This window comes from Lichenostomus cassidix, chromosome 13 (assembly GCF_008360975.1).
Source record: "Lichenostomus cassidix isolate B80296 chromosome 13, HeHo_3.0, whole genome shotgun sequence".
Classification (NCBI taxonomy): Eukaryota; Metazoa; Chordata; class Aves; order Passeriformes; family Meliphagidae; genus Lichenostomus; species Lichenostomus cassidix.
In genome coordinates, this window is record NC_139494.1 from 3,979,770 (window position 1) to 3,997,076 (window position 17,307).

A 17,307-nucleotide genomic window follows, 5' to 3' on the forward strand; every position below is an offset into this window, starting at 1 on the left:
ATCAACTATTTGCAGTAAATTTTCAGATGTGAGCAATGTTGAAGTGTCAAGCTACATGGAAATTCAAAGGTTGTTTAACCAGTCTTAGCTATATTATTTCCTATTAAAAAAAATCAAACTTGCCATTGATACTAACGTGAAAATAATTGATAGATTTTAGCAAGGAAATTAAATTTTTTTGTGTTAATTTGTTTGGTTAATTTGGTTAAGATTAAGGCTTTATGTCTATTCTTTTTGACTGGCTGCTAGATAAACTCAGCTTGTTAGTTAATACAGAAGAATCACTTAATTTTGTAATGCCCATTATTCAGCAATAGAAGGAAAGGAAAACTAATTGAGTTTTATAAGACCCCTACCAGTTAAAGTTATCCCATATGAGGATACACTTCCAAGATGTTCTAAAAAACACATACAGTCAAAGCAACTGAAAAAGATCAGCATTTGCAGCAAGGCAGGCCTGATCTCAGCCTGAGCCTGAACTTGGACTAAAGCAAACATAAACCTGTAGTCCTCTGCTTGTATCTTTGAAAACCCAGCTAAAACTATTTCACGAGGACATTACACAAAACATGAAATCCTTGGGACAAGGAAAAGTTTGTTGAACCAGTATATAAATTCCAGATAATAATACTAAGGTACCATTGCACAAGCAAAATGAACCAAGTTCTTATTTAAACACCAGAAATTCACTGGCCTGGGAAAAGGAGAAAAAAATAAGAAAATTGTGGAAGACCATAATTGAGAAAAATAGCCAAAGTAAAACATTATATTGTAGTTGAGGATTTAGACTCATCACTGGATGCACCCTCAGCAAAGCTGCAGATGACACTGAATTAGGCAAGAAGGCTCTGCAGAGGGATCTGAACAGGTTGGAATGATGGATCCAGGCCATCTAGGTGAGGCTCATGAAGGTGAGGTGAGAGGTCCTGGGCTCCAGCTTGGGGCAGAGGGGCAGGAAAGCTGCCTGGCCGGAGGGGACCTGGGGGGGCTGGTGGCCAGTGGCTGAACAAGAGCCCAAGTGTGCCCAGGTGGGCAAGAGGGCACGGGCACCTGGCCTGTACCAGCACTGGGGTGGCAGCAGGACCAGGGCAGTGACCATCCTCCTGTGCTGGTGCTGCTGAGGCCCCTCCAGGCCCCAGCAAGAAAAGCACTGAGGGGCTGGAGGAGCGCAGAGAGGGGAACAGAGTAGGGGAAGGGGCTGGAGCATGAGCCTAATGGGGACTGGCTGGGAGAGCTGGGCAAGGGGCTCATCCTGGAGAAAAGGAGGATCAGGGGGGAACCTTATCCCTCCACAACTCGCTGGCAGGAGGGTGTAGAAAGGTGGGTGTTGCTCCCCCAAGTAGCAAGAGATGAGCACAAAGTGTCCCAGGGGCTGTCCAGCCCTGGCACAGCTGCCCAGGGCAGTGATGGAGTCACCATCCCTGGGGAGATTTAAAAGATGTGTGGATGTGGGGCCATGGCTTCGTGGCAGACTTGGCAGTGCTAGGTTTTACAGTTGGATTCAATGTTAAGGGTCTTTTCCAGCCAAAACAAATCTCTGAGCCTGTGATAAAGCAATTCACATTCTCACACCTCCTTCCATGCCCCCAGAAAGCTCAAGACAGATGAGGGAGAGACATGGAGGGGGGCAGATGCCTATTTCAGTACTAGCCGCTTTCTTTTCTCCTTGATAAATAATGTAAGAACATTGCCAACAACACCTATTCTTCTTTAATGTTCAAAAGCATGAAAAAGCCCAACTGTTCTGGTTTTTTTTGAGCTGCCCCAAAATTTATTTGAGCACATAAGACATCAACATAGACTTTGAGCATCTTGCATTTTCTTCATCAAGGTCTGTCAAAAGATTTAGTATTCTATATATTCATCAATCCCAAATTCCAACACACTTCTTGGAGAGGTTCCCTGGCAGCACCTTCGTGAATAAGTACAGGTAGATTCATTGTCATCCAAGATTAAGAAGTTTTATGTTTTCTATTTTGGGTTTACTTGGGTTTTTTAACCCCTCTATTCATCTTATTCCCTCCAGAAGGTACCTAATGATTTCTTATGTTCCAGGTAAATGAAATTCAAACTCCTAAGTCATTAATGCAATAATGTCATTAGAGAAGACATTTGGGTCTCCTTCAGCAAAAATCACAGACGGGTTTCATCCCTGACTGCCTCGTATGTGCAGCCAAAATGGTAATAAAGATTTAACATCACTTTTGTCTCCCTTAGGAAACACTACTCTTGATTCCCTGGCATGCCTGTAGTCATATCCATCTGTTAGGATGGCTTCATGCCCACTTAAAAACTGGCATGCCAATTTAATAAGGACATAGGTGTCATCTGAATACAGATTTAGAACAAAGCCTTAAAAATAAAGGCAGTGAACAACATTCTTTCAATGAGGTGAGACTTCTGGTGGCAGTCAGTGCTCAATTAAAGCCTTGTGCTTCTTCACAAAGGACATCTGTTCACAACTGCAGCAATCTTCCTATTAGAAATCTTCCCTCTTTGTTATTTACAATTTATCTCTTTGCTTTACTGGGAACCCCAAAAGTAACAAATTAAAAATTGTATATTTTTCATTGATTGTTAAATCTAAATTAAAATTTCGCAGCTCAGGTAAGAGCCACAGAAAGGAAATGTACCACAGGTCACCTACAGATTCTGACAGCACTGCAAGATGCAAATTCTTTTTGCCTCCTGGACTCTGATATGAACACAAAGGAAGGAGAAACACAAGGATCATGTGAGGGCAGCACACAACACCTGCTGACTGTTCAAAGTGTCAGCAGCTGAGGCAGGATCCACAACAGGTCCATCACACCACTGACACCAGCAGCAGCTGCAGAGTCTCCACCTCCCAGCTTCCAGGTGGATATTCTCCCCTCCTGAGGGGCTGAGTAATGCCAGGCCTTCCAGGACAGTCAGAACTTCCAACACTGCCCTGCTGTAGCCAAGACAGCATTTTCAGCTTTCAGTGCCTTTTCCAGCTTGCAGTCATTGCAGTCTGCCAGGCTGCAACACAGCCTTGTCAGCACATCCTCTCGGGCAGATTGAGATCTTTAAAGTCCAGTCCAACCCAGGCCATCCTGTGGTTCTGTGAATATTGATGAATTCCAACTCTCATGTTTCCACATTTCATTTTACTGACACCCAATATGTATTATATCAACTGCTTTAATATGTTTTTAGTCTCTCTTTTCTGTTTGAAGTAATTGTAAATCAAATTTTACACATAAATTTGGAAGTTCATTGTTAAAAGTAGTTAACCTAACTTGACTTTCCTCCATATAATGATATTTTTGAAAAATGTAACTAAAAATGCCATAATGGGTCAAGTCTAACAAAAAGTTATCAGCAGCAATATCAAGCATGTCTCTTACCCAATAAACACAAGTAATGGCTTTAGTCTACATGTGTTCATCACAAATGTTTGCAGACAAATACCTACAGATATGCTTATGCCATACTTATCTACATCAAAACATTGCAGGAACAGAAGTGGCAAAAATGTATACAGGACTTGATGTTTTAGAGGTAATGTACCCCTGAAAAAACCCCAATAAATAAAAAAGCTAAATACAAAATTCGAGACTGAATCTACAGTTTCAAAGACTGGATTTCAATACAGAACATTTTTAAAGGAAATTATGAACAGTGACTCGTACCAATTTTTTCCCAATAGCTAAAAACAGGAGAGTCACATGCATTAACAATCTCTTATGTCCAAGGACTTTAAAAGTGGAGAAGTTGTGTTGAACACAGTGTAAGGAAAAAAAAAAACCCAACACAGAAAACCCCCACAAATGCCCAAAAACTTAGGCTTAGGAACTTATATCAGTAGGAACAAAAATATGAGATTATAGTAAAAATCAATATCCATAACTCAGTTCTGACCATAATAAAAAACCTGAAAGATGCTTAATCAGAAATTATTCCTCCTTTACTGTTTTTTTAAAAACCTTTTTCCTACCAGTCCTGAAGATAAAAACAATACACTGAATCAACTCAAACTACAAACAGTATTCAATTCCTGAATGAAACAAAGTATTTCACAGGTAAAACTCGGTAATGTACACAAGTGTTAAGAAATCAGTATAATTATGGGTGTGTGCCAGTACTTATTTTGTTTAAACAGTAATAGAATAGAAAGAGTTCTTCAGTGAGGAAAAAAAATTACTGTAGTCTCAGCATTTCTCCTGGCATCTGGCAAATTAACCCCTGGTGCTAACATATGTCTCTTGCTGCTGTTCTTCCAAAATCAGCAAGTGGTTTGCATATGCTGAACATGCAGCAGCCGTGTCTGCAGCCACAGTGAGCACAGGGCTTGTGCTTCCAGCCAAGACACTGAAACTCCAATCCCACCCTGCCAGGGACCATCTGTGTGACCTACTTCGAGCTGGTGTTCTTTGGGGCAGATCTCTGCTCTGCTCTGCTGCAGCACAAACCCTGCACCAGGACTGCACCATGAGGGAATACAAGGCACCACTTTCAAAAGACACACATTTTATCATATGTTGAAGCACTTTATATCCATTTCCCACCAATAAAAAGCAGTTCTCCCAAGGCTACTTGTTTACAAATTTCAGCATAAAGTCTGTAAATATACCAGGGCCAGCTTAGAATAAACATCTAGCTCGAAATACTATTAACTCAGCAACACTAACTACAATAAAACCTCCATGTGATTTATAAACAACTATATCTTCATTTGTTGCTCTCTCAAAAACAGAGAGATGGTGGGGAGATTTTGGCAGTAAGTTTCCTAACAACAAACAAACCAGTGACTCCTGAAAAGTAGTTTTACATAGAAATTAAGCAATTCTAACAAAAATTTTCACTAGAGGGAGAGAATAATCCACTACATCCCCCTAGACAGAGTGAAAGATATGACAGGAGACAGTTTCTTGCATCATAAATGAGACTCTAAAATCCCATTAGAGGTGCTCGTATGAGACAAGACAACCATTTCTTTCACTCTGACATTTCAAAATAATAAAATATCAAGTGATCTAAATGCAAAGTGTCAAAAATTAAGCAGATTTCTTGTCCTCTGACCAAAAAGGACATAATATTGTCTGAAGACAAAACTGTATCAAAGGCTGCTCTTGTGCTCACACATCCTGTTAGAACACTCCTAAATGTTACTGTGGAAGTGCACAAGCAGTAGAAAGCATCCATCATCCTACACTCAGCCCCTCACATTCCTGCACCACCATCACCTCTCCAAGCTACGTTGTAGTTGCACAGTGGGAACAAGAAATCAATGCCTCTACAAAAAACCTGGCAATGTAATTTAAAAGCTTCCAAAAGTGCTTTAGTGCTGCAAGGCCTTTGAAGATCTATTACAGCAGAGGTGCATGGGACCATGTTTCCTACCTGATGAAAGCACTCCAGAAGTCTACAGTGGAAACTCTGGAATGCCTGGGAATACATACCAATAAATTCAGTTTACCCTCAAGGTTTCCAACTTCAGGTTCACGTGTAACTTATCGAATAAAGACAAATTTCACTGTTTTATTTTATTATTTTTTTCAAAAACACCTCCCCATGTTTTCACAAGTCTGCTTCTTTAGAAAATACTGGGAATATCAACAGATCAAAGGATAGAAAGGCCAGTATATGCAATCCAATTGAATTACAGAGACAACACCTCTGGGAATGGATGTAAATTAATTGAACTGGAATTGCAATGAACTACCTGGAAAGAGACTAAAGTCTGGAGGAAAAATGGATAATCTGAAACATACGCAAATTAATAGACTTCGCTGTAATTAGCAGTGTAGTTAAATATATTCCATATTCATGGCAGAAAAAATACTACCTGTTCTAGATAAATGTGAACTTTAGTTAATGATACTGTTGGCAGTCTTACCTTAATTATCAGGCTGCATCCTATTCTGAGATAGCCTACATGTGCTTTCATTCTTGTAAATGACCTTCCAGCTCATTGAGCGCAGTAATGAATCAGGCGGCGTCTACACCCTACACACACTTGCTTCTCTACCCAATTAATTTTAAAATCAATTGTATTTAATGTAGAGCAAAAAAAAGCATCTTTAGAATTTTCTATTTTAAGCCATGGCAATGTAAATGAAAAAAAATTTGTTTGCTATTTACTGTGCACAGTACTACAACAGCACAGTACAGAAATGCTATTTTCATGCCACTATAATATTATAGATACTTAATTGTATATTGGTTTTTCACATTTTTCAGTGCCTGCACTTAAACACAATGTGGACTTCCCCCCTCCCCCCCATGGTAATTACAGTCTTAAGGTTGAAAACAAAACGTAAATAATCTAAAAATATAATTTAGTTTAAAAACACCCTGTAATTATTATAAGGAGGATTTTCTGCCATTAGGAATGTTGGTGCAGTTGGGTGAAAGGAAAGGTACAAAGATCATGACCAATATTAAACTCCAGTATTAAATGCCCTAAAAGATACTTAGGTAACACCACTGAGTCAATGGTAGAACTGTTAGTTTGACATACTGTGTTAGAGGAATGACAACTTCATGGAATGGTCTCAGGAGCTAGAAAATAGATTTGCAAGAGTCTATTTGACCCTGACCAGGTTGCACCAAGGATGCTAAAGGTATGTCTTCCACTCCAATAAGAAGAAATAAAATAAAAAAGCAAACTTGTCAGTTTCAGGCATTTTAAATTCTACAATAATGGCAATTCTAAATCCTATGTTACCAGCAAGGAGCTGTTTTATTCTGTCACTTCATCAAACTACTGACATACAAACTGTTTGAACAAGTTTGTTCTAGTTAGCAAAAATATTCTCTGGTCTGGTACTATCATAAGTCATGATATTGCTAAAACAATATGTCATGATAAAGCTAAAACAAACAGGGTATTATTTAGTTTTATTTTAAAATGACATCAGCTTGATTTCTCTGTTTTGGGCAAGCTCTTCTTCAGAAGACTTCTTTTGTTTTAAATTAATGCATTAAAAAAACTAGTCTTCTTCCCCAGGCTCCTCTAAAAAGACCAATACCTAATTTTTATTATATAATTATATCTCAAGTATTACTATACTAAGTATCACAGTAAAACATTTTAAGGTAGATCTTGCAGATGTAATCACCACAAGCAGTTAATTTCTATATGTTATCAAATGGATACACTTTAACTGTTAATTACTAGTGCAAGTTTGGGTCACAATACTCAGGCATACAGGATATAGGTGAAACAGCAGGGCTGGCAAATAAATCGAGTATGATATGCTGCCTTCATGCTCTCAGCTGCTTGGTTTTGCTGTCAAATGTCTGATAGTAACAAAAAATAGAGGAGAGGTTTTGGACAATACATGTTTTTCATCTACAAATTTAAGACTAAGTGAACCCACTAACTACCTGTCTGAGAAAAATTAAAATGTATTAATTATCTGGTCAGCACGATGCAAAACCCACTATTTATTGGTATTAAAAATGGTCCTCAGAATTAGAAATCCTCCTAGCAAAATTTCTTATTCATTATTGCCTGAAAAATACAGAAACAGAAACCATGTCCCCTTTTTAGAATTCACAATGCATTCTGAGGCAGACATTTTCCATGATGTGCCAGCTATATATTTCAAGAAATCAGACAAGCTGCATTTACAAGCAACCAGCAATCTATTATTATTATTTATCTGCAAGTAGTAAAAGCTTTACAGAGTATTTTGCATTAACAGGCCACAGCTAAAGCTAAGGCCTGTTAAACACATGAAACAAGTACCACAGTAAGCAGACTATAACAAAAGCTCCTTGGGAATCCAAAACCCACTCTTTTCTCTTCTGGAACATGCAGAGGGATGGAAGAAAGGAGCTGTAGGATGTACACTACTGAATAGAACTGTGAAGCACACAGTTATTGTATGTTCAACTATTTTCCTTCAGAATTCTTATTAGGGCTTTATTCCTTATTGTACAAGCCTGGCATCTGGTGCCCTGACCAACACACTCCTGATCTAGGAACCAATAACAACTGTACCTCAATGAGACAGGTTTCTTTAAAGAAAAAAATATTAAACAAAAGAAAAGTTTATAGCTTACACTTAATTTCTCAATATTAAACACAGTCAGGGTAACTGACAGAATTTTAGTAAGAACAAGAGTTCAAGAGAGTGCCTGGTTTTAACACAAGAGTCTTTCAGTGTTGTGAAAGGGTATTTCTCCTTCTGGTCTAAATGCTGCTCACCACAAGCACCACAGATAAAACTAAGTCTGGCACTTCTGATCTTAGAAGTAGCAGCAGTAAAAGCAGCTCATACTGCAATGATCTATCAGACTCTGCTTGTAAAACAAAAATACAGTCAACTACCACAGAGAATGGAGAATACAGGATTAGAACTGTAGTGAAAATTAATTAGGATCATCTCTTAATAGTTTGGATCAATGTCTGGAGATACCTAAGCTGCAGCTACTCGAGTTTCCCCAATTCAAAGCAATTGTGAATTTACACAGTTTAAAAAAAAAATATCACAGCTGTTGACCAGGAAACTATTAATATAAAGATAGGTAAAAATACTAGTTAATTTAATCTAAACAATAAACTCAACTACCTTATTTTCTTGACTTTTTTTTCTTCCCCAGCAAATCTACAATGGTCTTAAACCACAACAGACACAGCTAGTTATTGTTAAAACTTACAATATACATTTCAGTCTCAACGGAATGCAACACAGGTCTGAAAATAAAGTGTGATTTTTATCTGTCCTGGCTAGTTAGAAGTGCATCACTCTCCTGGCAACACAGAATGAGGTGAGCAAAGCAATCTTTTCTCAATCTACTCACATGCAGCACTATTTGCAACCCACTGTTATACTGTCAAGTTCCTAGAATCATTATCTCTAAGTTGTCAGAAATTGGAACTCATCTGTGTAGTCTGTGTGCCCTTCAGGTTCTGAAGGTTATCTACACAGCAAAAAGGTGTTGAGAGAGAAGCAACCATCCGGTCCACAAGAGAGGAGTCAGAACACTTGACACTGAGATGAAGCAAATCATGGAAAGCTTGGCTTCTCTGATAGGATTCCTTCAGCAAAAATTCATTTTTTGTGATGATATGAAGGAAAAATAAGGACAATGCTGATAAAGATATTTCAGTGTCATTAACACTCCTGAGAGTTGAGAAAGACACTAAGTTCTGATAGAGGTTGAGAAGCATCATAATTCCTGTAAGTGGAAATGCTGCATTGCAGCTGAGTACACCAGAGCACAATCAGATTTCTCTTTTGTCCCTTTCCCAGGCAGAGGCCTTATATAACATCTGTGCTCACAAGGTTTCACTTCATGTTCCTATTCCATTATAGACCTTAAAATGTGTTGAAAGGATATATAGCTCATCCACCCAACCACTATATGGTAAGAAAACCACACAAAACTGTTCCTCTGAGACCCACCTGTTCCTTGCTCTAGGCCAGCAATCACACTTTGCACAGCTCTTGCCATCCTGTGGAAAGAGATTAATCCCCTCCAGAGCTCCAACTTCAGGCATTCACACTCTTTCAGCATTTGTTTCACTCAATTTCAAACAAGAATTGCACAAACATAAGTCATTGACAATTTTCACACATTTGTTTTAAGCCTTGGAGGCATTTTGTATTTACCTTGTTTTTTAAAGAGGTTGCTGCGTACAATTTCCTTCATGGACTGCACTTTCTGCTTCTGTAGTTTCACTGGAGGAATGCAAGTGTAAAATTCGTACAGTAGTTGGCTGCATGTAAAGGAAAAGTGTCATAAATACCATACAGATGAATTCATGTGTTAATAAGGACAGAAAAAAAGAGCAAAAGACCATGTATTTCTAACTATTTATGATTTTTTAAGACTTAAATTTATTTATGTATCACAAATATTGACAAGAGAGCAGTAACAAACATGGGTCCAGGGATCCACCAGTGTCTTGGTCAGTAAGAACAGTTGTAGCTTTGTGGACTTAAACTGATCTATAAGTATTCATAACTGACAGCAAGGAAATGTTCAAGAGTGACTTACCTCAGTAACTTGGCATCAAAAACCATTTCAACATCATGAAGAACTGATGGAATGTACTTCAGTGCAGCAACCTGAAGGGACAGAGAGATCATGTTAGTCCTAGTGTTTGTACATGTACATAAACAGCACAGAGCACACAGCTGACACAAATACACACAAAACAAACTGATAAACTTGGACTTCTTTCCCCAGACTGAAGTTTTACATCACATTTGAATACTAGTTTCATGAGGGCTTTGATACTTAGGCTATACAGAGGAACTCAAATACCATAGTACCAAGTGGATCTTACTCTTTTTGCAGACCAGTGAGAGGGTTCAGGCTTTGTAGATAATCTCTTTGCAGACCACTGAAGTATAACTATGATGCAAATAAGCAAACCAAGCACTGATTAAAGCACGAGCTGTATCAATTCCATCCCAGGAATTATGCCATGGGGAAGGCAGAAGTCAGGGTAACAGCCATCCACCCACCACGATGCCACCCTTTCTAGAATAGATGGAAAGGGTGTCATGTCCCTAAGCAACCATCTGCAGCTAAGCTGTTTGATGGTTTATCTTCCCCTATCAATTTCTGAGTTACATTTTGACAGTATAGTGAGATAATCAAACCTTACCCTGACAAGGGTAAGAAACAAGTTACTATTCTTACATGGACAAGAAAACTTCAGCAGGCAATTTTCAGGCTCAAAATCACCACTAACACTTAAGGCCAATAACCATAAAGATTAACCTGCAGTACTTTACTTCACCGTGCAGCTTTAGGATATGAATACCTACTAACATTTTGCTGAAAACTAAGTTACAGTGATGTGAAGTCTTCCATTACTGATCTGATAGAAGGCTATCTAGGTTCAATATTTCTCTGTACCTTACACAGCAAGCTCCTTGTTAAAAATTTAGTGAGAGTAGGAGTGTTACAATGAAGACAATCAGAGTACAGCTTTTTTTGGCTCTCCTTTAGACCTTTTAAACAAAACAAAGCTTATTTGTATGAGTTTCCACTGCAGTAGCCAATTTAAAAAAAAAAAACCCTGAAAAACTATTCATGTCTTGATCGAAAAAGAGAGAGTTTAGTCTGCAGCAAGGGTGAATACAGTATGTCAAAGACACTCAATGCTGGCTTTAAGATACCTTCAGATAATGTCATTCTCCTGCAGATCTGATCCCATACCCATATACAAACCTAAAAAGGTCAATGGAGTGTTTAAAAGCTGCTACCACTTCAGCAAAGAGATTGTATCTTCTACTGATCTTGGGAAATCCTGGGGCTGTTTAAAACACCCATACGAATACCTGTGTTGGGCTAGAAACCAGTTCCAGCTTTACTTCAGGCATGTGCTGTTCCTCACTTTTCAAGCAACAACCACTGCATGAAGAGACTACACAGCAGCATCTGATTTTCATTTTACAGCTATTCACAGGTGAAACGCTGGGAAAGATGTTTGATAAAAGACAGCCACCAGTGGCCACAAAATATTTCAAGCAGTACTCCACTGACACCTGCTCTATTGTGCTGTCTGACTTCCACATATTCCCTGTTCTACACTTGCAGGAGGAGGGATGTGGGAAGGACAGAGCTACCACCTCTCTGCAGAGCCACAGTTCCAGCTGAAGTACAATAATGAGTATATCCCCTGCACTGTTTTAGACTCCCAAGTTTCATTTGCAATAATTGCTTCAAATGATGCACTATGGACACAATTGAGCACTGCCCTTAATGAAGTCATAAAAATCTCCTAGTCAGCAGTACAAGATGTTCTGCATTCTTCAAACCTTAAGAGATTAGTTTTTTTAAGCAGGATACAGATAAACCCACAGCACTGCAGAAAATTATTTCTTACATATACAATATACTGTTAAATTTATTTTAACCTTTACTCCTGACCAAGCTTATTTTTAGCTGCCCTCTTTTTGCAGCATTACATTATACATATTCATGAAATTCGAGTGCCCATGAGATGAAAAGTACATTCGAAGAAATCACTGGCGCTCTGTTTCTTAATCTAATTTTACTTGCCATCAAGGCAACTTTAAGAAGTTATTGTGCCATCCCCCATTGTGCATCACAAACCAAGCTTCCCTGTCAGTACCTTTCTAGGCTTATTCTCTCATAAGAAAGCTGTACAGAAACCCATAAAGTCCTTAGAATCTACTGCTGCAGTAGGATGGGTCAAAACCGCGTGGGAAAAAATGAGAGAAAGGCAGCATCTTCATATTACATTATTTTTCATACTTTTCAGTGCCACAGACAATTTCTTTTTCCTATGTTTCAACGACCTTGAGAACATGTCATCTAAGGTTTCTGAAAGCACGCACAGCATTGGGAGTTTTGCTTTCTCAAATCAGTGCCTAGGAGCGAGCTGGGGAGAGCTGACATTTGCAGCAGACAAGACCATCTGTAGGTCAAATGTGGTGTGTCAGTTGGGGAACAGAACAGTTGGGAAAGAAGCAGGGGCTTGATTTGTAAATTAAGGTTGAGAGCACAAGCTGGTCAATGAAAGGGCACACTCACAGACTGCAAGTCAGAAGTCAACGGTAGGACAATTTAAAAAAACATATAATCTGAAATGTAAAAATCATTCATTCAATTTTATTTCCCAGAAACAGAAGGTGATTTAAACAGACACAAAATACATCTGCTAAAAATGATGGGTTTTTTTCCCCCTGAGTGCTCAGAGAAAGGAAAGCATGGACACCTCCGTACTCCCCCTCACCCCTAGAGCATCCCTTCACCAAACTATTAGTGGGTTCTGGAAACTGATTTCCAGGTTTCCAGATTTCAAGGAGTCTCTACTCCAGAAGTACAGATTTCATTAAATAATCTCTCTAAAAACTACAAAATTCACCAGCACTGGCTACAGAAAAGCGTCCATAAAGGCAACAAAGATGTAACATCATCCGTGCGAAAATAAAATAGAGAAAGGTTTAAGTACAGCACCTAGAAAGAACTATCACTGTAAAAACAGTATGAATTCTGAACTAATTGTTTAAAATAATTACAAGAATAATCTGCAAAAAAACTCTTGAAAGGAGGAATCCTACACCTGCACATTGACTCTTGCACTGGTGAACTTAAAACACTGCAATCTCCACTTCAAGGGCCAGCCTTACAAAGCACCATCCCAGGACCTGCACCCCAGCCACTCTGCAGCTCAGAGGGTTGCTTTTAAAATTCAGCAAAGTTGGGATATTGAGAATACAATTCCAATTGTAATTTAATTACTTCTTGCAGTGCTGAAGTTGAGAAGCATTCAGTCTGCATCTTTAAACAAAAGAGGTAACTTGACCAACTCCAGAAGTTTTGGGTTTTTTTAAAAGGCTAATGTGGATTAATATGTACATTTCCAGTTCACCAACAATAAATTAACAATTCAGTCTTAATCTGTTCAAAGTTTATATGAGCAGTACTGCAAAACAGAACCAGGTATCAGCCTTTCTCAAAGCTCAGAGACTAAAGTCAGTCAAAGCCTCATCCACTTCATCCAGCTTTAACACAAGGACTGAAAAGACAGATTTTTAACTTTTTGTAAACCTACACAGCATTTAACAGATTAGGAAGTAAGATATCACTCAGTAGATAAAGTCAAATAGAAACAATAAATTGCTTCTGGCAAAGATGAGGCTGTTCCATATAACATGTAATTTTATAAACAATCTTTTCTTGAGTGAATTAATTTTCAACGCAAGTCTAAGTGTGATTCTATCAGCAAAAATGACTGGGAAATTACTACTGGCTAAAATACTGGGTTCTAAATAATAATAAAAAATAGCAGAAACCAAGGAACTTCAGGTTTCAAAATAATTCTTTAAATCATCTACAGTTAAACCTGATAGGCATTTGGACAACCAAGGATGAAATAAGAGTTAAAAATTCACATTCAAAGGCTCTGCAAACTAGTTCAAGTTTCAATATCCTGAGAAACCCAATTACTTTAACTTTCTTCAGGGCTCCTAAAACTTTCTTCTCTGCTATCTTCAGACCATAATCTACTTGAACACATTCAGTTGATCCTACCAATCTATGTTCCACTTATCAATGATAATTTCAAGTGTGACAGATTTAAGTCAGTTTTAATACTCTGATTATTTCTGTATTTTTCTAACAGAGTCTCTGAACTTTCCTCTCTGGGTATGAAAGTGTAACACCTATGGAGTCCTGTGTGTCAGTAGGATCACTGAATAACCACCTGTCCCTTACTCTGCAAAGTTAATTTATACTACTACAACATCTGTCATTGTCATCTCAAATTCCCCAAGGGAAATCAGTGGTGAATTTAGGTAGAGAGGCAGATTTATGAATTTTTCTACTCCTTTCTCCTCCCTCTCAGCAGAAATTATCTCCATTTTCTGGCCTGCATCCACCTACCAGAGCAGGAGTCTCAAGTGTCATCCCTGAAGTCTCCCCCAAACAGGCACAGAAATACTGTCCCTCGTGAAAGCTGTGGCTCACTTGCCTATGGAGTTCATGATGAATGGGAGGGAGTGCTAATTTTAATTTTGTTCCCCCATTAAACTTATTTCCAGCAGCCAGCACTAAACTACAGTTGGACACTTCTCATTCCATGTCTCCCCTATTAGAACTTTAGAACATTAATACAGTAGTTTTTATTTACTGTATGTAAAAAAATCCCTTTGTAGGCTTCCCTTAGAGACACAGCTGTATGAGTCATCGGGAGCTGGAAAACCAGCAAAGTATTGATATAAACTAGTATTTCATATCTGCTGGAAAATGATCCTGCTAAAGAGAAAACTTACAGCACCTTATGCAGATTTAGATACCCAAAAGCCCACTAGTGCTTCATTGTTTCATAACCATAAACAGGACCCATTCTGCACAACTGACAGCACTCATTAGAAATCAAAAATTTTAATTCCCAATATGGTATTGAGCAAAGCATAACTGTTTAATAACCAGTATTTATGAATCATGCTCACATGTTCTTTAAAATTACTTATTTTTTAAAAAATACAAATTTAATTTAAATTAAGTAGATTAAAAAATTACTTTATTTAAAACAAAATACTGTAGATTTCTTCTCTTTAGTCCTTCTAAGAGATGTTCAGTTCTGTTTTTAAGGTTCTGCTATTTCTCAGATATATCAACCAAGATGTCATGCATTTTTGCTAAATAAAAACTATGTTATTTGCTCCTATACCATTAGGAACTTGCATTAAACATGCTAATGTGGAAATGAAGGTAGGCAGAGTCATCATTCCTCAGTACCTGCAATGTCACAGTACCACTGGCACTACAACCTGTTCCTAAATACTCCCACCAGCCTTTCAGAGGCAGCATTGCCCCTTGCACACCCAGCAAGAGTTCAGGAAGAAAACCAAGAAAAACAGTTTTCTACAACCCTTTCTTGTCACTCTTAAGAAGGATCTACCCTGCTCCTTAGAGGAAACACAGATGGACAATCCCACACAGGCACTCTGAGATCAGGCAGGGCAGAGTGCAGTGCTGTGACATCCTCTCCCAAAGAGCACAAACCCTCCAAGATCTAGTTCTTAATTAGCACAAGTACCATAAGAGCGAACATTATTATATAAACTCTTTCAGTATTACTTTAAAGATGTTTTTTTCTTCTTCCCGAGTTTGTCCTGCTTCTTATGCAGTATTCAAATGTATAATCTATTCCCAGGAAGGCCTCTACAGAATTATCAAATAACAGTGGATCTGATTGATTTTCAAATGCATTTAGAACATTACTGTAACCATGGTATTATACAATTAACTTGGTATTTACTTTTTCAGCTCTCTTGCAGTTGCACATTAACACTCCATGCAAAGTGTCAGCTAACACAAATCTTGAGATCAGCCACCTGAGGTTTTATTCAAGACACAGTTTTTCACTGGCTTCCACTTCTAATCTAAGTCATATTGAAAGGAATCAAAACAAAAAACTAGAGGAAAATTCAAGCCAAGTAAATACAATGAGTTTTTAATAAAGAATGTATGAAGCATCAATACTGCAGCTGGCTAATAAATCTTCTACATTTTACTATAGAGGAAATCTTGATAGTTTTTCATCTTAATACAGACCTGCAAATAATTTTATAATGATGGAGTTAATAGCTCCTTTTTTCCCCTAGCTTTCTTTAAAACATCAGATTCGGAAGTGTTAGAATAACTAAGATTGACATGAACAGCAAACCCTGATCCTATTTGCAGTGTAAACAACATAACTCCCAAACACTGATACAATAAAATTTATTTTTACAACTAAGATGATGGAATCCCTGTTTAGCATTATTTGGAGAAACTCAGGAATTAAACATACAGGTCCCACTGGAGGCTTCATGTCATTAGATTGCTTATAAGCTTCCAACATCTGTGTCTTGGTTCTTTCACTCACTACATTCATAGAATTTTATACAGGTATCTCGTCCTGACCTTTTCAAACTAGGCTTCAAATTTATTAGACAACCGGGTCTTCCAATAGAAGGGAATTACAAAAGAGACATATTGGATAAATTTCCGCAGAAAGTCTTTCCCTCAATTTAAAAAGAAAAACAATAAAAAGCCCACCAAAAAACCCATATAAAAACCCATATCCATCTGGTTTCCAAGCACACACCAACCTGCAACAAAATGGCAGTTTTATGCTGGCTTTTCATCAGGTTGTTGATGGATTCAAAGAGTCTCCTCATAGATTCTTCAAATTCTGTTTGTTCTTTGCCTTCATATAATCTGTTGAGAGATACATTAGGTTATCCTTTCAGAATCAGAAAGTTGCATCACCCTAAATGTAACACATTTAACATTAAATATCTATTTCAGAAGTTGATCCAATATTATGTACACAGATATTTCCCCAGTGGTTTATAACTGCTATTCACTGTATCATGTAGGAATTTTTCAGCTTGAAGACTAGATAACCACTTTAAATTGTTTTAAAAGCCTCTAAAGCATGACATCTCCCACATTTGAGCTTTTACTTCCAAAAAGTCATTTTACTTGCAAAGTAACTTATATGCCTAAAAAATTTGATTTTTTTCCCACTACAACTGAGCTACTATAGGATATTTTCCACAAATTACTACTATTTCTGTCTTCTGCTGCTATTGCCACTTTTTAAAAGAGCTATTTTTACTGGCCCCATTAACCAGTCTGCTTTTTGGAAAAAAAGTCTCGATTTGACACTTTAAAGTTTAAAAGTGCATTTAAATTGAGCTCACTCCATTATTTCTCCATTCCCTGTCCTGAAGTTTGAAACTCTGAGATTATCTCTCCTCTCTTGTTCATACTAGCTCTTAGTACTAAACACTGCCTACATAAACACTAAAAACACTGGTGACATGTGAAATTACTTATGTGAAATAGCTG

The 17,307-nt window shown here is 37.9% G+C and overlaps 1 protein-coding gene across 1 annotated transcript in view; it reads right to left on the reverse strand.

Moving 5' to 3' along the window:
- Positions 1-17,307, reverse strand: part of DOCK2 (dedicator of cytokinesis 2) — a 149,967-nt gene that overhangs the window by 100,821 nt on the left and 31,839 nt on the right. Inside the window, exons 23-25 of the mRNA XM_085073400.1 lie at positions 16,563-16,671; positions 9,979-10,049; positions 9,591-9,697 (exon numbers count right to left, since the gene is read on the reverse strand). Of these exons, the coding sequence (XP_084929526.1) occupies positions 9,591-9,697; positions 9,979-10,049; positions 16,563-16,671 (287 nt within the window). The remainder of the gene's footprint in view (positions 1-9,590; positions 9,698-9,978; positions 10,050-16,562; positions 16,672-17,307) is intronic.